Source organism: Erigeron canadensis, chromosome 1, assembly GCF_010389155.1.
Source record: "Erigeron canadensis isolate Cc75 chromosome 1, C_canadensis_v1, whole genome shotgun sequence".
Lineage (NCBI taxonomy): Eukaryota > Viridiplantae > Streptophyta > Magnoliopsida > Asterales > Asteraceae > Erigeron > Erigeron canadensis.
Window position 1 is genome coordinate 37,624,629 of NC_057761.1, and position 17,885 is coordinate 37,642,513.

Consider the following 17,885-nt stretch of genomic DNA (forward strand, 5'->3'; position numbering starts at 1 on the left):
CACCAAAATCACCAACTGAAATAGCTTTGAAGTAAACAAAGAATAATAAAGATAAGATGAAGTGCTTTAAATTTTCTTACAAGAAATTTCGATCGTAATAGTCATTACACCTAACCCGATTGCAGATCCAAGTTTTTATTGATTGAATAGCTTTTAAACAAAACTGTAAACTGTTCTTACTTTTAAATTAAACTTTAGAAAGGAACTATGTATCTTAAGGAAGTTACCAGCTTTTTTATACTCTCCCAAATCACAGTAACATTTAGCCGCAGATTCAAATTTCCTGATAGACTCGAACATTCCTGCAGCTACTCTAAAAGAACCTAAAGCAGCTTCAGGATTAGTTCCCCTCATTTGTTCCGCAGAACTTCTAAGGCCAGAAGCCTTTGCCAAAATTTCCCACACTCTGTCACCGGATCTTTCAAAGCACATCGTTGCCATTACAAAATTGTTCTCATAGAAAAGCTGAAAAGTATATGTAGGTTTGTAAAGCATGTCAAATGAAGGTAATTTGAAAAGTCAGTAAGAAGAAGAAACTATTAGTGATTATAGACAAAAATGAACCTTTTTTCCACGATCACGCCACTCTTGAGGGCTGCTTGCAACCTGCATTGCCTCTGCCACTGAATCATTAAGCTCCCTTACCTGGACTAGGCCCCTCCGTTTCCAGTAGTCAAACATTGGCTTTGAGAGTTCCTCTTTGTTCTCACATATCCAAAGCCTTTGCCTAGTTCGAGTTATAGCCACATACAATTGTTTCAGTTCTGAACACAAGATATTATGTTTTGCCTCACTGAAGCTCGGGAAAGAAAGAGGAGTTTTTCATCAAGCAGATTCTGTTCCTTCATGTACGCGTATATTACTCTCCACTGCTCTTTAAGAGGGGATGACCCAAAAAAGTTGTACAGTAACACATCCTGCAGAGTCATAGCATGTAAGATTGATCAACAACTGACGCAAAAGATGGGATATAACCATATATTTAAGTATAAGACACTGACCTGAAATTCAAGACCCTTACACTCCACTATTGTGAGAACAAGCGCATGTTTTCCAACATACTCACAAATTTCTGTCTTCACACAATTATCGCGTACCAATATCACCTGTTCGGCACCAAAACCAACAATTTGTCCACCAGTTCTTGTGCCACCAAAGATGGTCGCTAATGCATTTTCATCATCGCCAGACTCGAGCAAAACAGGAAGTTCCCCAGATATAAGACTGGTCTCAGGCTCTAAAATATCAATTGCATAATCAAAGTAACAGTAAAGAATATCAACGACACTCTGAGATAAGCCAAGCACAGCAGCATGAGTCCTGAAATTCTGTTTCAGTTGAAAAATCTTGGATACATGACCTTTCTTTTCTTTCCCAACTAATCCGTTGTTTATAAACTCTTTGTAGAAAAGAGACCGTATATCTTGGAACCTAAAATCAATCCCTTTTGCTATGGTCTGCGCGGTATCACCAGCAAATATAAAACCTTCATCAACATTTTGGCAAATGTATTTAAAAAGGGAAATCTGCCTCATACTCAGATCTTGCACCTCATCAATATAAACAAAATCAATCTGGTCACCTTCATAATTCCCAGTTTGAAGCCGGCGATGAAGGTCATTCACTAAATCTCCCAAATCAAATTCTCCTCTTGAGGATTTTATCTTCTCATAGGCTTGAAAGATGGAATAAACAGTCTCCCTTTTCTCTCTTGTTAATGTAGATGTATGACCTTCCGACAACAAAGAGTAATTTTCAAAGCTCAATTTTCCATCACAGCTTTCTCCTGCTAACAAGCCTCCTTTTATATGAGAAATAACTTCAGTGAACACTGTAGAAGGATCAAGCTTCTTTGTAAGATTTGAATTAAACCGGGGCCAGTAAAGTGAACAAAATCTTTCAAATGTGACTTCCCTTGATCTTATGAAAGTTTCCAAGACAACAGATCTCGAACTTATTTGGTTACCACGCGAAAGTACTCTTGCCTCGTGAAATCTTTCAAAGAACGAATTCCCCAATGTTCCATCCAACATCATTAGAAACTTATGAACTGTTATAACGAGAGGGTACATTTTCTTGGGAATATCAACAAATGTGTCAGGGATATCACTGAAATCCGCTGAGACCTCTGCATCAATATTAATCTCTGTTGATGAATTCCCGGCGCTTGCCTTACTGTCAAATACATAATAACACAAGGTTAGTGAATGGCAAACACCACGGTTTAATATCTAACTGAACTATGAAAAAAAATACCAAGAGATGCTTCAAAAATACTAAAGAAAAATAATTGATATATATAAACGTATATGTGCACCCTATAAGATCTGAAAGATGTTGCTTCACAGCATAACACAGTTTTGGGCTGACTGTAACAAACAGCTGGCGCAGAACAGTTATTTTGCTTTCTTCTCTACAAACAACAACGTCGGTATCCCCGACTTGGATGCCATCTTCTACATTAAACCCTTCCGAAGCAACAAGAAAACTTTGTTCGTTTTGGAACAACTTCATTGTCAATATAGTGGTTTTGCCGGTTCCTGATCGTCCAATTATAAAAGATGTTTTTCCAAATAAAATTATGTCCATCTGTTCATCAGTGACTTGCATTGGTAGATCAAGTTTACTGTCACAAAGCAAATGGTTCACCACTCCTGATGACAACAAGTAGAACTTCGTAAGCAACAAGCTTTCACTCACTTTTGAGTTCTCGATGTAGCTGCTACCATCACCAGCATTTGAACTCACTTCACTGCCATCTTTGAGGTTACATAGTGTACGAAAACGGATAATATCTTGTGATGGTTCCCAACTCTGGGGAACTTCCAATTTCCTAGAAACATAGAATACACACAACACGTTCAAGAGAGCATATGCGTAAGCATGTAAAATGAATACACTAAAATTCAGTGGACATGAAATTAATAAACATACCCCTCCAGACATCTTGTTGTACAATGAGTAATATAATCATCTGTGTACGAAGTAAATAGGCTTTCGAGCCTTTTTGTCAGTTTTGGGATCTCCTCTAAGGATAATAAATCCCAAACCTTTAAAACTTGTATGTATCGAAATTCCTTGACAATATCAATAGTGCATATAACATAGAGTCCTTCAACCTTAAACTTTTTCAAAATTTGACTAGAATTTTCAAGATACAAGTCTACACTAGTGCTCTTGGGGCGCCATCCACCAGAAAGTTTCAATAAAAGATTTAAAACCATCTTCTTCATGCGAGAAGAGGTCAGCTTTCCAAATGATCTCCTGAAGTCATCACTAATGAGTACCTGATGGCAACAGCAGCAAACAATAAGTTTTAGAAAAAGTTCAAACATGGTCTAATTTGAAGACGATGCAACTGCAGTGACGATACCTTCCACTTTGCATCTTTGAAAAGTACACTATTTTCGTTAACGAGATCATCAAGCTGTTCTAGCTCCTTCTTTACAGATATTATGGTCATCTTTAAGAATGAATCAGCATCGGCATCGAAGAAACAATGTCTGTTTCTTGCATCACAGACTAGTTCTCCCCACACGGATTCACTTTTAACCAAAGTCCGTTCATTGCCAAGTATCCAAAGACAGTGTCTAGATAAAAACGGAAAACAAGACAGGTTGTTAGATTAGTGAAACTATCAATAAAAAAATCAATATAAAAAAGCCTTGTGGAATTCCATACCGAGCTCGGCTCAACGCAACATTCATTCTTTGAGAGCTAGATATAAAGCCAACAGATCCACGCTCATTGGATCTTACAGTAGATAATATAATGATGTCTTCTTCTCCACCTTGGAACCCGTCAATTGACTTCACCTTTACAGAAAACCCATCAAGTTTCTCGTACTTGCAAGCAAGTTTTTCTTGAATTGTCGCAACTTGAGAAGCATAAGGAGATACAACACCAATGCTAACCTTCTCTTTGGAGTCATGGCAGGCTACAAATGTTAAATAAGTGAGCAATAAAAGTTATGTATGACCATATAGATAGAGATGACAGTGAGTTCACATTTGAAAGGAAAAAAAAAACAGATCCAATACGAGACAGAGCATTCAAGATTGCAAACGCAAATAACCAACAAAAAAAGTTCATGTAAACCATTTGATACAAGAGTTTGCAAACAACATAATATAACTAAATTGTATACCTCTATAAAGACTCTGCACTATTTTAATCACAAGAGCCACCTCAACCATATTTCTTAGACTTTGTCCATCATCATCCCTTTCTTCTTTTCCACCTACAACATTTATAAATGAATACGGACCAAACATTGGTCCTGACAGATATTGTTTTATGTAGCTATTAGAAGTTACGTTTTCTCCATCGAGGATCTGAGACTGATAGAATTTCCAATTTGGGAAAAAACTTATTGAAGGATGCATTCTGTATTGAACATTAAGAAGATGTTTAGGATAACCCAGAGAACTTAATCTTTCAAATAAACTTCTTCCAAAGCATGATCCACTAGAAACCTGTCAATAAACATTTACACTATCTAAATATATTGTAAAAGTAAATCGATGAAGAAAAAAAACTCAGTAAGGATTAAACACTTTACATTGCTCTTGACCATTGCAGGTAATTGACACTCATCGCCAATGAGAATAACATGCTTTATTCCCGGAAGTTGAAGAGGAATGGTCGACTCAGCCTCTTTCAATTGAGCAGCCTCGTCTATGACCAATAAGTTCAGAGGCGACATTTTAGTGGTAAGCAACTTGTAGGAATTTGAAGTAGTACAGAATATTAGAGATGCTCTTTCAAAACAAAATTCCTTAATAGCAGATGGGTTCAAAACACTTGGAAGGCCAAGTCGTTCCAGTGATTTCTGCAGATCTTTTAGTACAGAACAAGACGTCATTCTGAGAAGACTGATTGAAGACATGCCACCAAACCTAGCATCATCATCTTGTTGTGGTTTAGAAGCGAATGCATTCTGAAGTTCATCAGAAATTAAATTCTCTTGAAACAATACCGATTCAAAAGAACCTAAATTGTTCAAAAGAGAGACCATGCTTTGGTAATTATCTTCCCTCATGAAACTCTTAGAAATATGAGTGCATAATGTAATTATGCACCTTATGAGTGGAGGAACAGTAGATTTGAATCGATCACGGAAAAATTCAATGAATGATTTGACTTTCACCGTATTGGTTTTCTTCTTTTTTTTTCACTTGTAACTTGTTCTTCTGGGAAGAATTCATTTTCAAGATACACATGGTATTGAGATACACAATCTTCAAGTAAATCAATCATAGATTTTATGCAATGCTTCCATCCTGTGTATGACCCAAGACATTCTATAAGCTTTTGAATCCGATTCTCTAAATAAATATCTTCAATCCCTGTCTCAACTTTCGACCTCTCCATGTTGCCAAATATGAGCACATCCCCGACAGGACAAAAAGAATCACCACTTGCAGTTCTACTTTGTAATGATTCTCTAACCAAGCTTATCACACGAGAGGCTAGTTGTACTATAGCAACATTCGTGGGTGCGCAAGCAAGCATTCTATGATTCCTTTGTAAAAGAAGAAATAACATCACACTTACTGTTGTCGTTTTCCCTGTGCCAGGGGGTCCCCATATCTGTTCTACTGTATAATCATGCCTACATTCAGTTTTGTTTATTGATGCCATGACTGCTGCTATTTGCGATTCATTAAGCTTAATGAAGTTTTCTTGACCAATAGTAGGAGAAAAAGGATCACTGCGAGCGATAGAACATTTCCCACAGTTCTGTTTAGCCTGCAAAGAACATTTTCAAAGTAAATTCATGTTATTATATAAGTTTACAGCAGAAGACTTAATTTAAATAATCAGACGACTTCAACAGACTCTTACCACAGAATCAGCAGCAATAACCAACTTGATGATATTCATATTTCCATACTTGTGCAACGAGTTCCAGATTCTTTTGTGGGTTGTAATATTCATCAAGAAAACAACAAACATCCCTTCTTGACATTCAATGTCCTGTGATACTTTAACCATAAATTTTTTTGACATGCTACCATCAGCATTTTCATCATCCACGGTTTTATGCACTAGAGCAAAAGCCCATGTTCTTCCCACACGTTGCAAATCAGAAACAGATTCGGGTCTTGCCTCCGTGAAAATAAGTAAGTCACCAGGTAATGTCCTGTATGGCTCCTTACCACGTTCGATAAATCTGTTTCTCCAAGTACCAACAGTAACATCATACAGCCTTTTACCATTACCTTTGGCCTCCCTAAATGAACATATCTCAGCAAACGGGGCTCTATGCATAATTTCCATAGATGAAGCCAATTCAGCTCGCGTTTCCTCTAGCAAAGGATAGACAAAAGAGCGGAAATAATGTTCCACAGATTGGAAAGTCAGAGGTATCCCCTCTACCTATAATGGAGCCATCACAAAGATTTATGTAACTAAACATGCAATAACAAGAGTATGCGAAAGTCCCAAAAAAAAAAATTATTATATATATACTTCAATTCAAAACAGTAGTTTTAAGTAATTTTCATATAGGAAAAAGAAAATCCTGAAAGAATGAACCACAAGCAGTTAACAGTTTACTTTTATGTCACATGGGATATATATATCCAGAAGGGGAAAAATCAACATTAAACAATTAACATTGATTTTTTACAACCTATTTCAATTCCAACAGCAAAACTAAAAAATAACCTTGTGTTGATTTAGTAGTGTGCATGTGATTGTGGTATTACGTGTGCTGTACAAATCACATCCCTTAGACAACATGAGATGAAATATCAAAATATAGTGAAGTGATCAAGTGAGAACTAAAACAAGGGTAGGAACGGTGAGAACCACTTAAAAGCCATCTCTAAGGGCGACTCCTAAGAGCTAAGGGCTACGCCCGTACCGTATCCAACACCATCTCTTGGATCGCCGTCCATCAATTCCATATCGTTCCCATATGCGTCCAGTGACCAACCCTTCAGATCGGATAAGGCAACGCTCGTATCGTATTCATCCGTTTTCAAAACACAACCCATATAATTTTAATTTTTCAAAAAAAGAAATCGAAAAAATTTAAAAAACACACCAAAAAAGGAAAAGATGAGAGAAATACTGGTTCTCACAATTCCCACCCTTGTTTTAATTCACACATTAACCCTACCCTCAAAATATATACATATATATTAGGTTTACAGTAATCTAGCTATAAAAATATAATAAGAAATCACAACCACCCAAGTAAAAACTACTAATATACTACACAATGAATTTAAAAAATGTTTAATATATAAGGACAGGAATGATTCTCCCAATAAGCTGTAACCTTATACGTTATACGTAAAGTAAAATAAGGATAAAAATTCACATTCACAAACTAAATAAGTAACTAACTAGAGATCATATGTTTAACAAAATCCAAAAAATAGGATTATAAATTAAGAAACAAAAAGAGACCTTGTTTTTGTAAAGGTCTTGATTGAGTATGTCATCAAGAGCCCATGAAAATATAAACTTGCTAATGTCACGGTCTTCCTCCATCATTCTGTAACAACGCACATTAACTATATATCAGAACTATATAAACCACATGCATTATTAGTATATTAGTATATATATATATCAAAACTTGAATGAAATGATCAAGAATGGATTGTTTATTTAGAAATAAAAGGGGTTGTCTTTTCTTACAGTCAAAGGAAGCGATACTCTATCAATTAAAAAACCTGTTAAATTAAAAGTTTATCTTCTGCGTCTAAAAAGACCAGAATGATGCAAACATGCAATGCTTAATCATAAGGGAAATGTTAAATAGTATAAATGCGCGCAGAGATTCTTTTAAGTTCTAGTTAATCATAAGGGAAATGTTAATGAGTAGTGGTAAGTTAATTAATACTACTACTGTCCTATATAACCAACCGTTCAGTTTTCGAGATTCTTTTAAGTTCTAGTCTCCTAAACTTCTCCACTTTCTTTTTCCTTTATTTATTTATTTATATAATTTATTTGTGTTTTCAACCTTTAAATGTCTACGTAGCCAACTTTAGTGTAAGAAAATGAGATAGATTATAAATTAATTCTTCCCTGGTTGTAACCTAGCATCTCGCTAGATTTTATTTTCAATAAAATATCCCAGACTTTGAATGTTTAAAAAAAAAAAAAGTTAATAAATTAATTCTTTTAGCAAAATAACTTAAAAATCTTCTCAATGATAATATGTAAAAAAATAAAAACATAAGATTGAGAAAGATAATTAATAAATAACACATGTCACATTCTTAAAATTTTATAAGGATTTTTAGAGGTTTTTGACAAGTGAATTTTACCACAGATATGATGTGTGTTAATCGCACAACGAAAGGGTCCCGCACTAAGTTGATCTTAAATAGTCTTTCTTACCATACCACCTTTTTAATTGAAAAATACCGTCTTTTTTGACAAGTAAATCTTAAAAGTATTTTTAGACTAATTTTTATGATAATTGATCATTTTCCATCCTTTAATCTAGTTCTTATAAATTTATAATAACAATTTGACTACCTACTTGAAATCTTGGTCAAATATTTTATGAAAAATATTTAATGTATGCCTAAAAAAAAGTAAACATATATCAAAATCAATTGTGGACTGAGAACATTAATTAATTATGTGGATCGAGAAAGAAATCATATGTAAGTTTGTGTCAACAAATTAATTAAATAATCATATTATGAAACATATTTTTTAGGTATATTTTAACACCCCAACTAAGCGGAAACATGGGGCGTTAATAGAAAAGCTCAGCATGACATGGAAATTAAGTAGAGATACTAAATGCATTCAAGGATTTGAGCAATCCATTCATAAATCAAGTACAAATACAAGTTACAGATCAAATAATGCACAAGGAACACAACACCATCAATAGTTTACAAAAGATAGTTCAAATGATGACTAACGATCCTAGGCATAACCCATATACGGGTGCAGTGAATCACGGATCCACAAAAGTCCAAGCTCAATCCTATCACATGCAATGCAATCATCCATCACGTCTTTGATTCACTGGATTACCTGAAAAGTGTACTAAAATGCGTCAACGTAAAGTCGGTGAGTTCGTAGGTTTTGACTATAAGAAACAAGTGTCGGGATAACAACCGTTTAACCTTGATACGAACATAATTAGATCATAAATGATCATATAACCTTAAAACCTTGATCGGGTCATTAAATGATCTCATAATTGGGACCGTTAAACGATCACCAAACCTTGAAACCTTGATTGGATCATTTAATGAACCTCGCAACCTTGATACGAACATATACAATCACACAACCTTGATTCACACTTCAAACTAGCACATAACCTTGATACAACAATTAAACGAGCATTTAACTTTGACAAATAACTCATACGATCAAACAACCTTGATAAAATAATTAAACGAACATTTAACCTTGATTAAATAAGTAACCGGTCACATAACAAGAAACAACCAAAAAACCAAGACGTACACTTTTCACCCCAAAATCGTGTAAAGTAAAAGGGGCTACGAACTCACCTTGGTTTCCAAGCAATAATAACGAGTTAACAAGAGTTATAAACGCTCAACAACCACTACGAGTCCACAACCTATAAATGTATATCATAACATCATCAAAGTCAACTCTATAACCCTAAACAAGTTGATTTAGTAAGTTTAAATCGAGTCACAAACCCACAAACGCTTAAAGAACTTTTTCGAGTAAGAACAAGACAATTTTAGAAATGGAAATGGATTCACTTCAAAAGGATTATACCATGAGAAAGTAGACTCTCTCACGATTCCAACGATAGGTCATACGTCTAAAACGGACTTACGGATCAAAAGATATATGTATATATGTATATAGCTAGTTATAGATCTCAAGTTTGGTCCCAAAAGTGACTCACGACTTTGAACGAATGGTTTGTCTTGTGTAGAGCACCAATAAGGTCATAAGACGACATTTCGGAAAGTTCGGGACGATCCTAGGATGCTAGAACCGAACTAGGAAAAAGTTAGGTGATTAAAGGTCCCAACTGCGCCGCAACCCAAAAACATAACATTTTAGCTGCGCCGCAGCTTGTATAGTTGCGCCGCAACCCACCCAGTTCAGCACCAGCACGAGCCAAACACCCCCAAAACACTCATTTTGACTCCATAGACGGTCTAGAAGGATCTAGGACCTGATTTCAAGCTTAAATGTACACACTTGAACATAAACAAACTCAAATGAACACAACCCATTCCAAGATTTCACTTCAAAACATCAATTCTAGTTTCAAATTCGCTTTGACTCATTACAAACCCTGACAAACCCTAATTCGACTTTTGGCTCAATTTGTGACTCGAAAACACTTGGTTACAACTGGAAAGATGTTTATAAATATGAAATGATGAATAAAGGATGAGTTTCACTTACCAAATCTTACACCAAAAGCACAAACCCGAATTTGACCCGATTTGAATGAACCCCTGCACTACGAAACTCCAAAATTTGATATGTTGTTACTATGACGAAAGTGATGCAAACCCCTAACCTAATTTTGTTTGAAACCTTGAATTTGTAGCATTTAATTTAGAGAAAGAGGTAGATGCAAATGTTGTTTCTTGCAATAAGTGAGAGTGTGAGAGAGAGAGAGATGATGAGTAATATGAGTGAATGAGAGGGAGAGAGGTGTAAGACTTTGGTTGGGGATAGGGTTGGGTTAGTGGGTATGGGTCATGGGTTTGGGCATGGTCAACCCATGGATAATTCTTACACAATACTAACTAGATTTCTCCATAAATAAATCTTGAACCTTTTATTAAATCACTAACTAAAACGACCAAACAATCCTTGTCTAGTCCTTGAACATAATTTACTCATACGATCATTAATCCAAATAAACACCTTGAACACGATTATAACACGAGAAATTCGATCATATAACATTTAATTAATACCAATTACGTCAAAAGTACATATATTTAACGGGTCAACTAAAGTCAAATTTCACAAATATTACAATATCTCACATTGTAATTAAATCATTCAAAGAGGGTAATGGAAATGAAGATACTTTAAGCAGTGTTAGATAAAGTATTATACAATTTTTCAACACTTTCAAAAATAACTTCTTTGTTTTTTTATTAGATAGTAAAGAATTAAAGAAACATAGATACTAACTTGAAATATCAATAAGTTATTATTATTATTATTATCATTATTAATTTATTTTTTTCTTTACTATAAAATTACATTTTTAATTAAAATTTCATAAAAATAACACTTTTATTATTATTATTATTATTATTATTATTATTTATATTATATTATTATTATTATTAACAAATAATAGGATTTACAAGAAATTAGTGGGAACCCTATTATTATTATTATTATTATTATTATTATTGTCGTGTTAAATACAACCATGGAGCTTCTATTTAAATTAAGTGCATAAAATAATTATAAACTCACTATAAAATTTAGTCGGTGAATCCTTGTTTAAACTTTAAACATAAAGAGAATTAACTTTATTCAAGATTAAATGATGTCGGTAATTTTTTTTTTTGTAAATTTTTATTATATAAGTTTAAGAGGTTGACATATATTAGTTAGACTATGTATATATTTTTCATTTACTTTTAACTAATTATTGAATATAGAAATTAAAGTTTATGTCATATAATTATAGTTATATTTATATTCCTCCATAAAAGAAAGTAGACCCATTTTTTTAAGTGATTGAGAATCTGAAAAGTCTAAATTACCTCTAATTATAATCAAATAAGTCTCTTAAAATAACACAAAACATAGAATTGAACCTGGGTAGCAACTTGACAACTAATCCACCATCATTTTTTGTTTTTTACTTTTGTATTCACTATATATAAATACCTATCAAATAAAAAAAACCTCATATGCTATAATTGAACATGCGGAGATGAAAAAGCACATATGCATTACCACCTCTTTTTTTTTAGATGTTTTTAAAGTGTTTTTGTAGTGGATGTGTTTTACCGAATTACTCATTTGTGTTAAATTTAAAACATATGTTTCATATATGTGGGAAAGTATTTTTTTTATCTAAATAATTAAATAATGTTGGCCTTTCAAGTCAGGCCTGGTTGATTCAGTTAAACATTGAACCCTTCATTAGGTTGGTTTGATGTCTGGTCTAGATTTAAAACATTTTCCAGACTTACTCTTACAATCTTACTTTACTCACTTCCTTAAAGTGATGTTCAAAAAATACCCCCGATGAAATTTAAAAAGTAACAATATCATACCTTTTTTATATCAATAACATTTACACTACTCATCGCTGCCACCACTACATCATAGCTACTCCTCAATTGCTACCACCATCACCGTTGTATCATGCGGCCATCCGTACGTCTAGTATATATAAAAAGGTTTACTGTTTTTTCATTTCAAGTTTAAGGGTCAAAATGGTAGGGTTTTGCAGTTAACTTATTTAAAACAAATGACATGTGTCGTCATTTTATTATTAAAATTTTTTTAAACTATTAATGCTTTTCTTCAAAAGTTGTTAACACAATGGAAAACCACCATAACCAAAAATTGGATCGGATTCATACTAAGGAAAAGAAAAGAAAAATACGTCTCAAAGGCCCATTAGTGAAAAAACAAAAATTTCATCAAAATATAAAAGAGTTGGCCAAGAAAATTTGTCCCTTTGATCCATCAATGGAAAAACTAAATTTTAATCAAAATGAAATATAAAAAAGTTTGCCCTTTATATAAACGAATCGTTAAAAATTAATCTATCATTATATGTATTGATATAATTAATAATATTAGTTTATAAATTTGATGTAATTTACAAAAATTATTACTGTTATACATTTAAATGACTTCAATTATTATTGTGAATTACTCTGCTCCTTTGTTCTCCAACTTATAGTAATTATTGTTATTGTTATTATTATTATTTTAGAAAGACAAATTTTACTGATCAACAAAAAAAAATTAACAAATGATGATATACAAAGTAAAAACAAAGATATCTATCTAAAAAAATAAAGTTTTTCTAGCTCTTATATGATAAATTTAACATCGAAACTCTATTTTTTACCCATAAAAGCCCAAACTTTTGATGTCATGTACCACCTCATAAGGAGAGACCAAGCTCCATTTGGAAAAAAAATTTGTTCCTCGCCTTCTGTATCCTCCAACAAGTGATCATAAATGCCGAATGTAACATACCTTTGGTTGTTGCCCCCACCGGAGGAAAGGAATGTAGTTCGAGCAGGTCATTTATGGAGAAAGCAAAGATTGTAGGGACCTTGCACTATTCCCCGACCCTATACCACCCTTAGTTGCACTATTCCCCGACCCTATACCACCCTTAGTTGCCAATACACATGAGGTCGTTAAGACTAAGTGGTATGAGGGGTTTTGGGGGAGGGGGGTCTTTTGACATGTGGCGCCAACTAGACATTATGGCATTCCATCAAAAATAATGGTATGAGGCATTCCAACACAAAGGGGCATCTCTTGCCATGTGTCTTTGACCAAGTTTTTTTAGACTTTTATTTACATATTTTTATTTATATACTAACATTATATACTTTTTACTATAGTTTAAATTATATGGTTATTACTACACTTTTTAAATAAGATAAAGTAAATAAAATTCCATAAAATCCATTACATAAACAACTAAATAACATAAACTTAGAACACAAAATTAAACTAAAGAAGAACATAAAAAAAAGACATAAACTTTGACAATTTTAAAAAACTACTAGTTGCCGCCATAATACTTTCCCCGAATTTTCTTTTTTATCTCCTCCATGATACTACGTTCTTCGTCGTCAAGATAGCTATAATTTTTCGCCATCATCTTCAACTCCTCCCTTTTCTTTTTTTTTTCTTTAAGTAACAATTTTCTTTCACTTAACTCCGCACATTTATTGCTTGATTCCATTAAGCCATGCAATTCTTGTGTAACTTTCTCAAAAACTTCCGTGTAGTCAATACGCCGAACCAAACCCGAACCCGAAGCCGACCCCGATGCGGAAGCCCTTTTGGCCGCGTCTCGGCCTATGGGTCGAATATACCGACCTTCAACTTCCTCATCCTCGTTTAAATCAATGTTCATCCTAATGCTTGACCCTTCGCTTTGTGGATCAACGGATGAGGAAGTTTTGGACCTTTTGGCGGTTGGTTCACCGCGTGTAGCCTTTCCATCAAACTGGGCAATAATATGGAACCTTGAACTTTTCTTAACAAGTTCCCAAATAGCCATGTACGGGAACAGTTTGAGCATTGCTCCTTGGTACTCGGTCAAAACTTTTTCCAAAATTTGAGCATCGTTACTACCACTTTGATGGTTGTTTTTATCTTTGTGACGAGTGTAGATTTGGTTGAAGACGGCAACTTGAGACTTTATCTTTCGCCATTTCGAACTGAGCGAGTCTTGGTCACGGTAGTCATCTCCTTTATTTTCAAGAGTGTGAAACTTCTTGGTAATTTTGCGCCAATATATCTTCTCTTTTTGATAGTTCGCTACAATTCACCAAAAAAAAAAAACGAAATTATGTTAAAAAAGAAAAAAAAAAACGAAACGTTTAAAAAAAAAAAGAAGCCGAAGCCTTCTTTTAAAAAAAAAAACGAATACAAGTTTGAAAAGAAAAAAAAAAATAACAGAAACATTTAAATAGAGTTAAAGGTGGAGTTTAAATAGAGTTAAAATTTTATTTTAAAAAAATAAAAATTTTTTTTTTTTTAGAAAAAAGAGGTGGTAACGGGTCTTTTTTTTTGGGAAGGGAAAAAGAAGCTTTTTGGTCAAACAATTTTGCCCGTTCGGTTTGGGCATTATTGGCTTGCGAAATGCCCTAGCGGGCCGATGTGGACCGCGTCCTCTACCGCGTTTGGGCCGAGAACGGTGGGCTTCAACGCCTCACACCGTATAGTCTAAATGATCAAGCGTTTCAGGGTTGTCATTGCACAATGAAACACAAGTTACAAACTACCGGGACATTTCTGATAGCCAAATAATCACGTGTAGATAATCTATTAAGTCCAACCTCCAATAATATGCATTTATCGATACTGGTGGGAACTTATTTGTTCCAATTAAACCCATATAAGACATCCCCCGTCACCACATATAAGAATTGTTTACATGAAAAAACGGTGAAAGCCTGGTCACTTTCACCTGTGTCCCACAGAATACGACTTTGATCACCATGACCATGTAAGGGAACACGAACCAAGTGAGGTCACTTCTAGTAATTAGTTAATTAATAAACATGATGACATCATTAAATATTATATAAGACTTTTTTTTTCTTAGTGTTACATATATTTTCCAAAATATATATAAAAATAGATTCGTTTTTCCCGGTTGGTGATCGGCTAAACCTTATAGAACCTTTCATTAGGCTGGTTTCACGTTCAGTTCGGTGACCATAAAAAGTAAAAGCATGTCGTGAGAGGTTCAAATTTGGGCCCAATATATATGCATTAATGTATCCTATATGTTACTTGGGCTCAGCCCAGGCCAATTGGTTGCAAGTATATCCATAGTATAAGAGTACAAGACATGTTTTGGGTTTTTAGATGTTTCCGTGTTTGTTTATTTGTTCGTGGAAAAGTAGGGTTTGGGTTTGTGTTTTAATCGAATTGAATCGAGTTGACTTGAATTGAATGGCAGAGGTGGTTGGTGATGATATTATTGAGCAAATCCTGGCAAGATCGGATGTTGACGATTTGATGCGATACAAATGTATATGTAAGTCATGGCTATCTCTAATCTCAAACCCTGTTTTCATTAAAAAACATCTCAGCCTTAGTCACCGCAAAGATCGGAACAATAATCTAAGTAGAAGGATTGCTATGTTTTGGTTACCTTTTGGTTGTTTTTCTCCATTACATAAGTTATCCGTAAATAATCCTAACTATATTCTTACGGTCGGTTCTGTTAACGGCCTCGTATGCTTAATTACTCCCGATGTTAAACATATATTTATAGATAATCCTTCCATTAGAAATGTTATTAAGCAGCACCTCCCGCAACATATCGTTTGTGACGTGTCCGTCTTATGTGCTGGTTTCGGTTATGATTCCTTAACCGATGATTACAAGGTTATACTAGGCTCGGAGATGAAAAACGATGATAATAGTTTTTGCATATGTTTCAATTTATTATCATTGAAAGCCAATGTTTGGAAAGTTATTCAACTACATCATTATAAGTCTTATAGTAAGTTTGGTGTTTTTTGTAACGGCGCACTTCATTGGTTTATGAAAGACTGTAACAACAAGGCTGTAATTGTTTCGTTTGATTTGTCTAAAGAAGAATTTAAAGAAACCCCCCAACCTGATGATCGGCACTACGAATGGAAACATTATCATCAACTAGGTATAATGAACCGGTGTTTATCCATATATAATCCTGGAATTGTTAAGGGCAATAACGTATGGATAATGAACAACTATGATGATAAACGGCCGAATTGGGAAATGTTGCCACGTGATTGCGCGGCTAATTGTCAAGTCGTACATGTATTGTGTCCGCCAAAAAACTACATGGAGTATGGGCTCGAGTATCACAACATATCGTGTGAGAGTGACAAGTCGTTTCGCCAATCTAGTTTAAATTTTTATACACATGAGTATATATGTTCTTTATTATTTGTGCAGAGCCTTGTATCTCCCCATATGTTCAAGGCAAACAATGAATGGGAGTAATATATGGGATCTGTCAGTTTTTTTCTTAGTTTTTTAAAATTATTGTCTTTTATGATATTGATTTTATATCTGTAATAAATTATGCTGTACTTATAATATTGGCGTTGATCTTGGTTTCTACTTTGCTGCTATTGATTTTGGAACCGATAGAAGCCACTCTTCTGCATCTTTCTATATTGCTATTGCTGCACAATATTAGGCCTAATACTTCGCAGCTTATGGTCATGTAGTTGATTTGCACTCTTGTCCATAAGTAATCCCCACCCCTTATAAATGTGAGTTACGGTTAAGTTTTTTTATTTTTATTTTACGCCTATGTGGCATGGCTTATAATATAGGAAAGTAAGTAAGTAAGCAACCAATGCCGTCTTCTATGGGTTTTGGGTCTCAATACCTCGACGGTGTATGGGGGAGGTTAAGATGTAGACAACCTTAACCCTACCACAGTACCACGACGGTGTAGAGAGATTGCTTCCTGGTTTTATTTAAGATAGAGAAGGACCTCCAGCCTTGAAAGGCATTAGCATAGAACTCTTGACCTTTGTCTCCAGAGGCAAGGGTTTTAACCACTTATCCAACCTTGCTAGTTTGGCTTATAATATAGTGGTTGCCAAAAAAAGCTGATGTGGCAAGGTTAAGTAATCCTTGCGGATTAGTTATTTTTATGGAAAGGTTATTGTTACTTTATAAACTATTTGCACACCATCTTCTCCTATGTATGAAAATTTCGAAATATAAATTGAATTTAGTATACAAAGTATTACAAACCGTTCGTGAATTTTAATGCTGTTCTTCGTGTAAATTCTATTCCAAATCCAAATGATCATAAATGTATAAGCTAATTATAATGCTTCATCTCACAAAATTATTATTATTATTATTATTATTATTATTATTATTATTATTATTATTATTATTATTATTACAAACAAAACCAAAATTGGAAAAAGGAATACCAGTTCTACAATATTATTTAGAAAAACCATTAGAATACCAAGTAAATTTAAGAAATTTAGATACCCATATAAAAAACAAGTTAAAACAATGTTATACAGAAAACCCATTACAATTTTGGGATAAAAATCAAATTACAGCAAAATTAGAAATGAAAGATAAAGATGAAGAAATAAGAGTAAAGCCTATGAGATATAATCCAGAAGATCAAAGAGAATTTAGAGTCCAATTAAAAGAACTTCTAGACTTAAAATTAA

At 33.9% G+C, this 17,885-nt stretch overlaps 2 protein-coding genes across 2 annotated transcripts; one reads left to right on the forward strand and one right to left on the reverse strand.

The window, feature by feature from the left end:
- Positions 1-758: 758 nt before the first annotated feature.
- LOC122591622 lies at positions 759-5,017 on the reverse strand. Its single transcript, XM_043763884.1, has 8 exons — positions 4,562-5,017; positions 4,148-4,475; positions 3,682-3,937; positions 3,374-3,590; positions 2,935-3,287; positions 2,318-2,833; positions 1,002-2,175; positions 759-917 (listed from the first exon to the last, which is right to left on the reverse strand). The coding sequence occupies exons 1-8, from the start codon at positions 5,015-5,017 to the stop codon at positions 759-761; spliced, it is 3,459 nt and encodes a 1,152-aa protein (XP_043619819.1).
- Positions 5,018-15,499: 10,482 nt separating this feature from the next.
- On the forward strand, positions 15,500-16,782 carry LOC122600996 (F-box/kelch-repeat protein At3g06240-like). The gene has a single exon (XM_043773777.1). The coding sequence runs from the start codon at positions 15,631-15,633 to the stop codon at positions 16,672-16,674; it is 1,044 nt and encodes a 347-aa protein (XP_043629712.1). The 5' UTR covers positions 15,500-15,630; the 3' UTR covers positions 16,675-16,782.
- Positions 16,783-17,885: the final 1,103 nt, after the last annotated feature.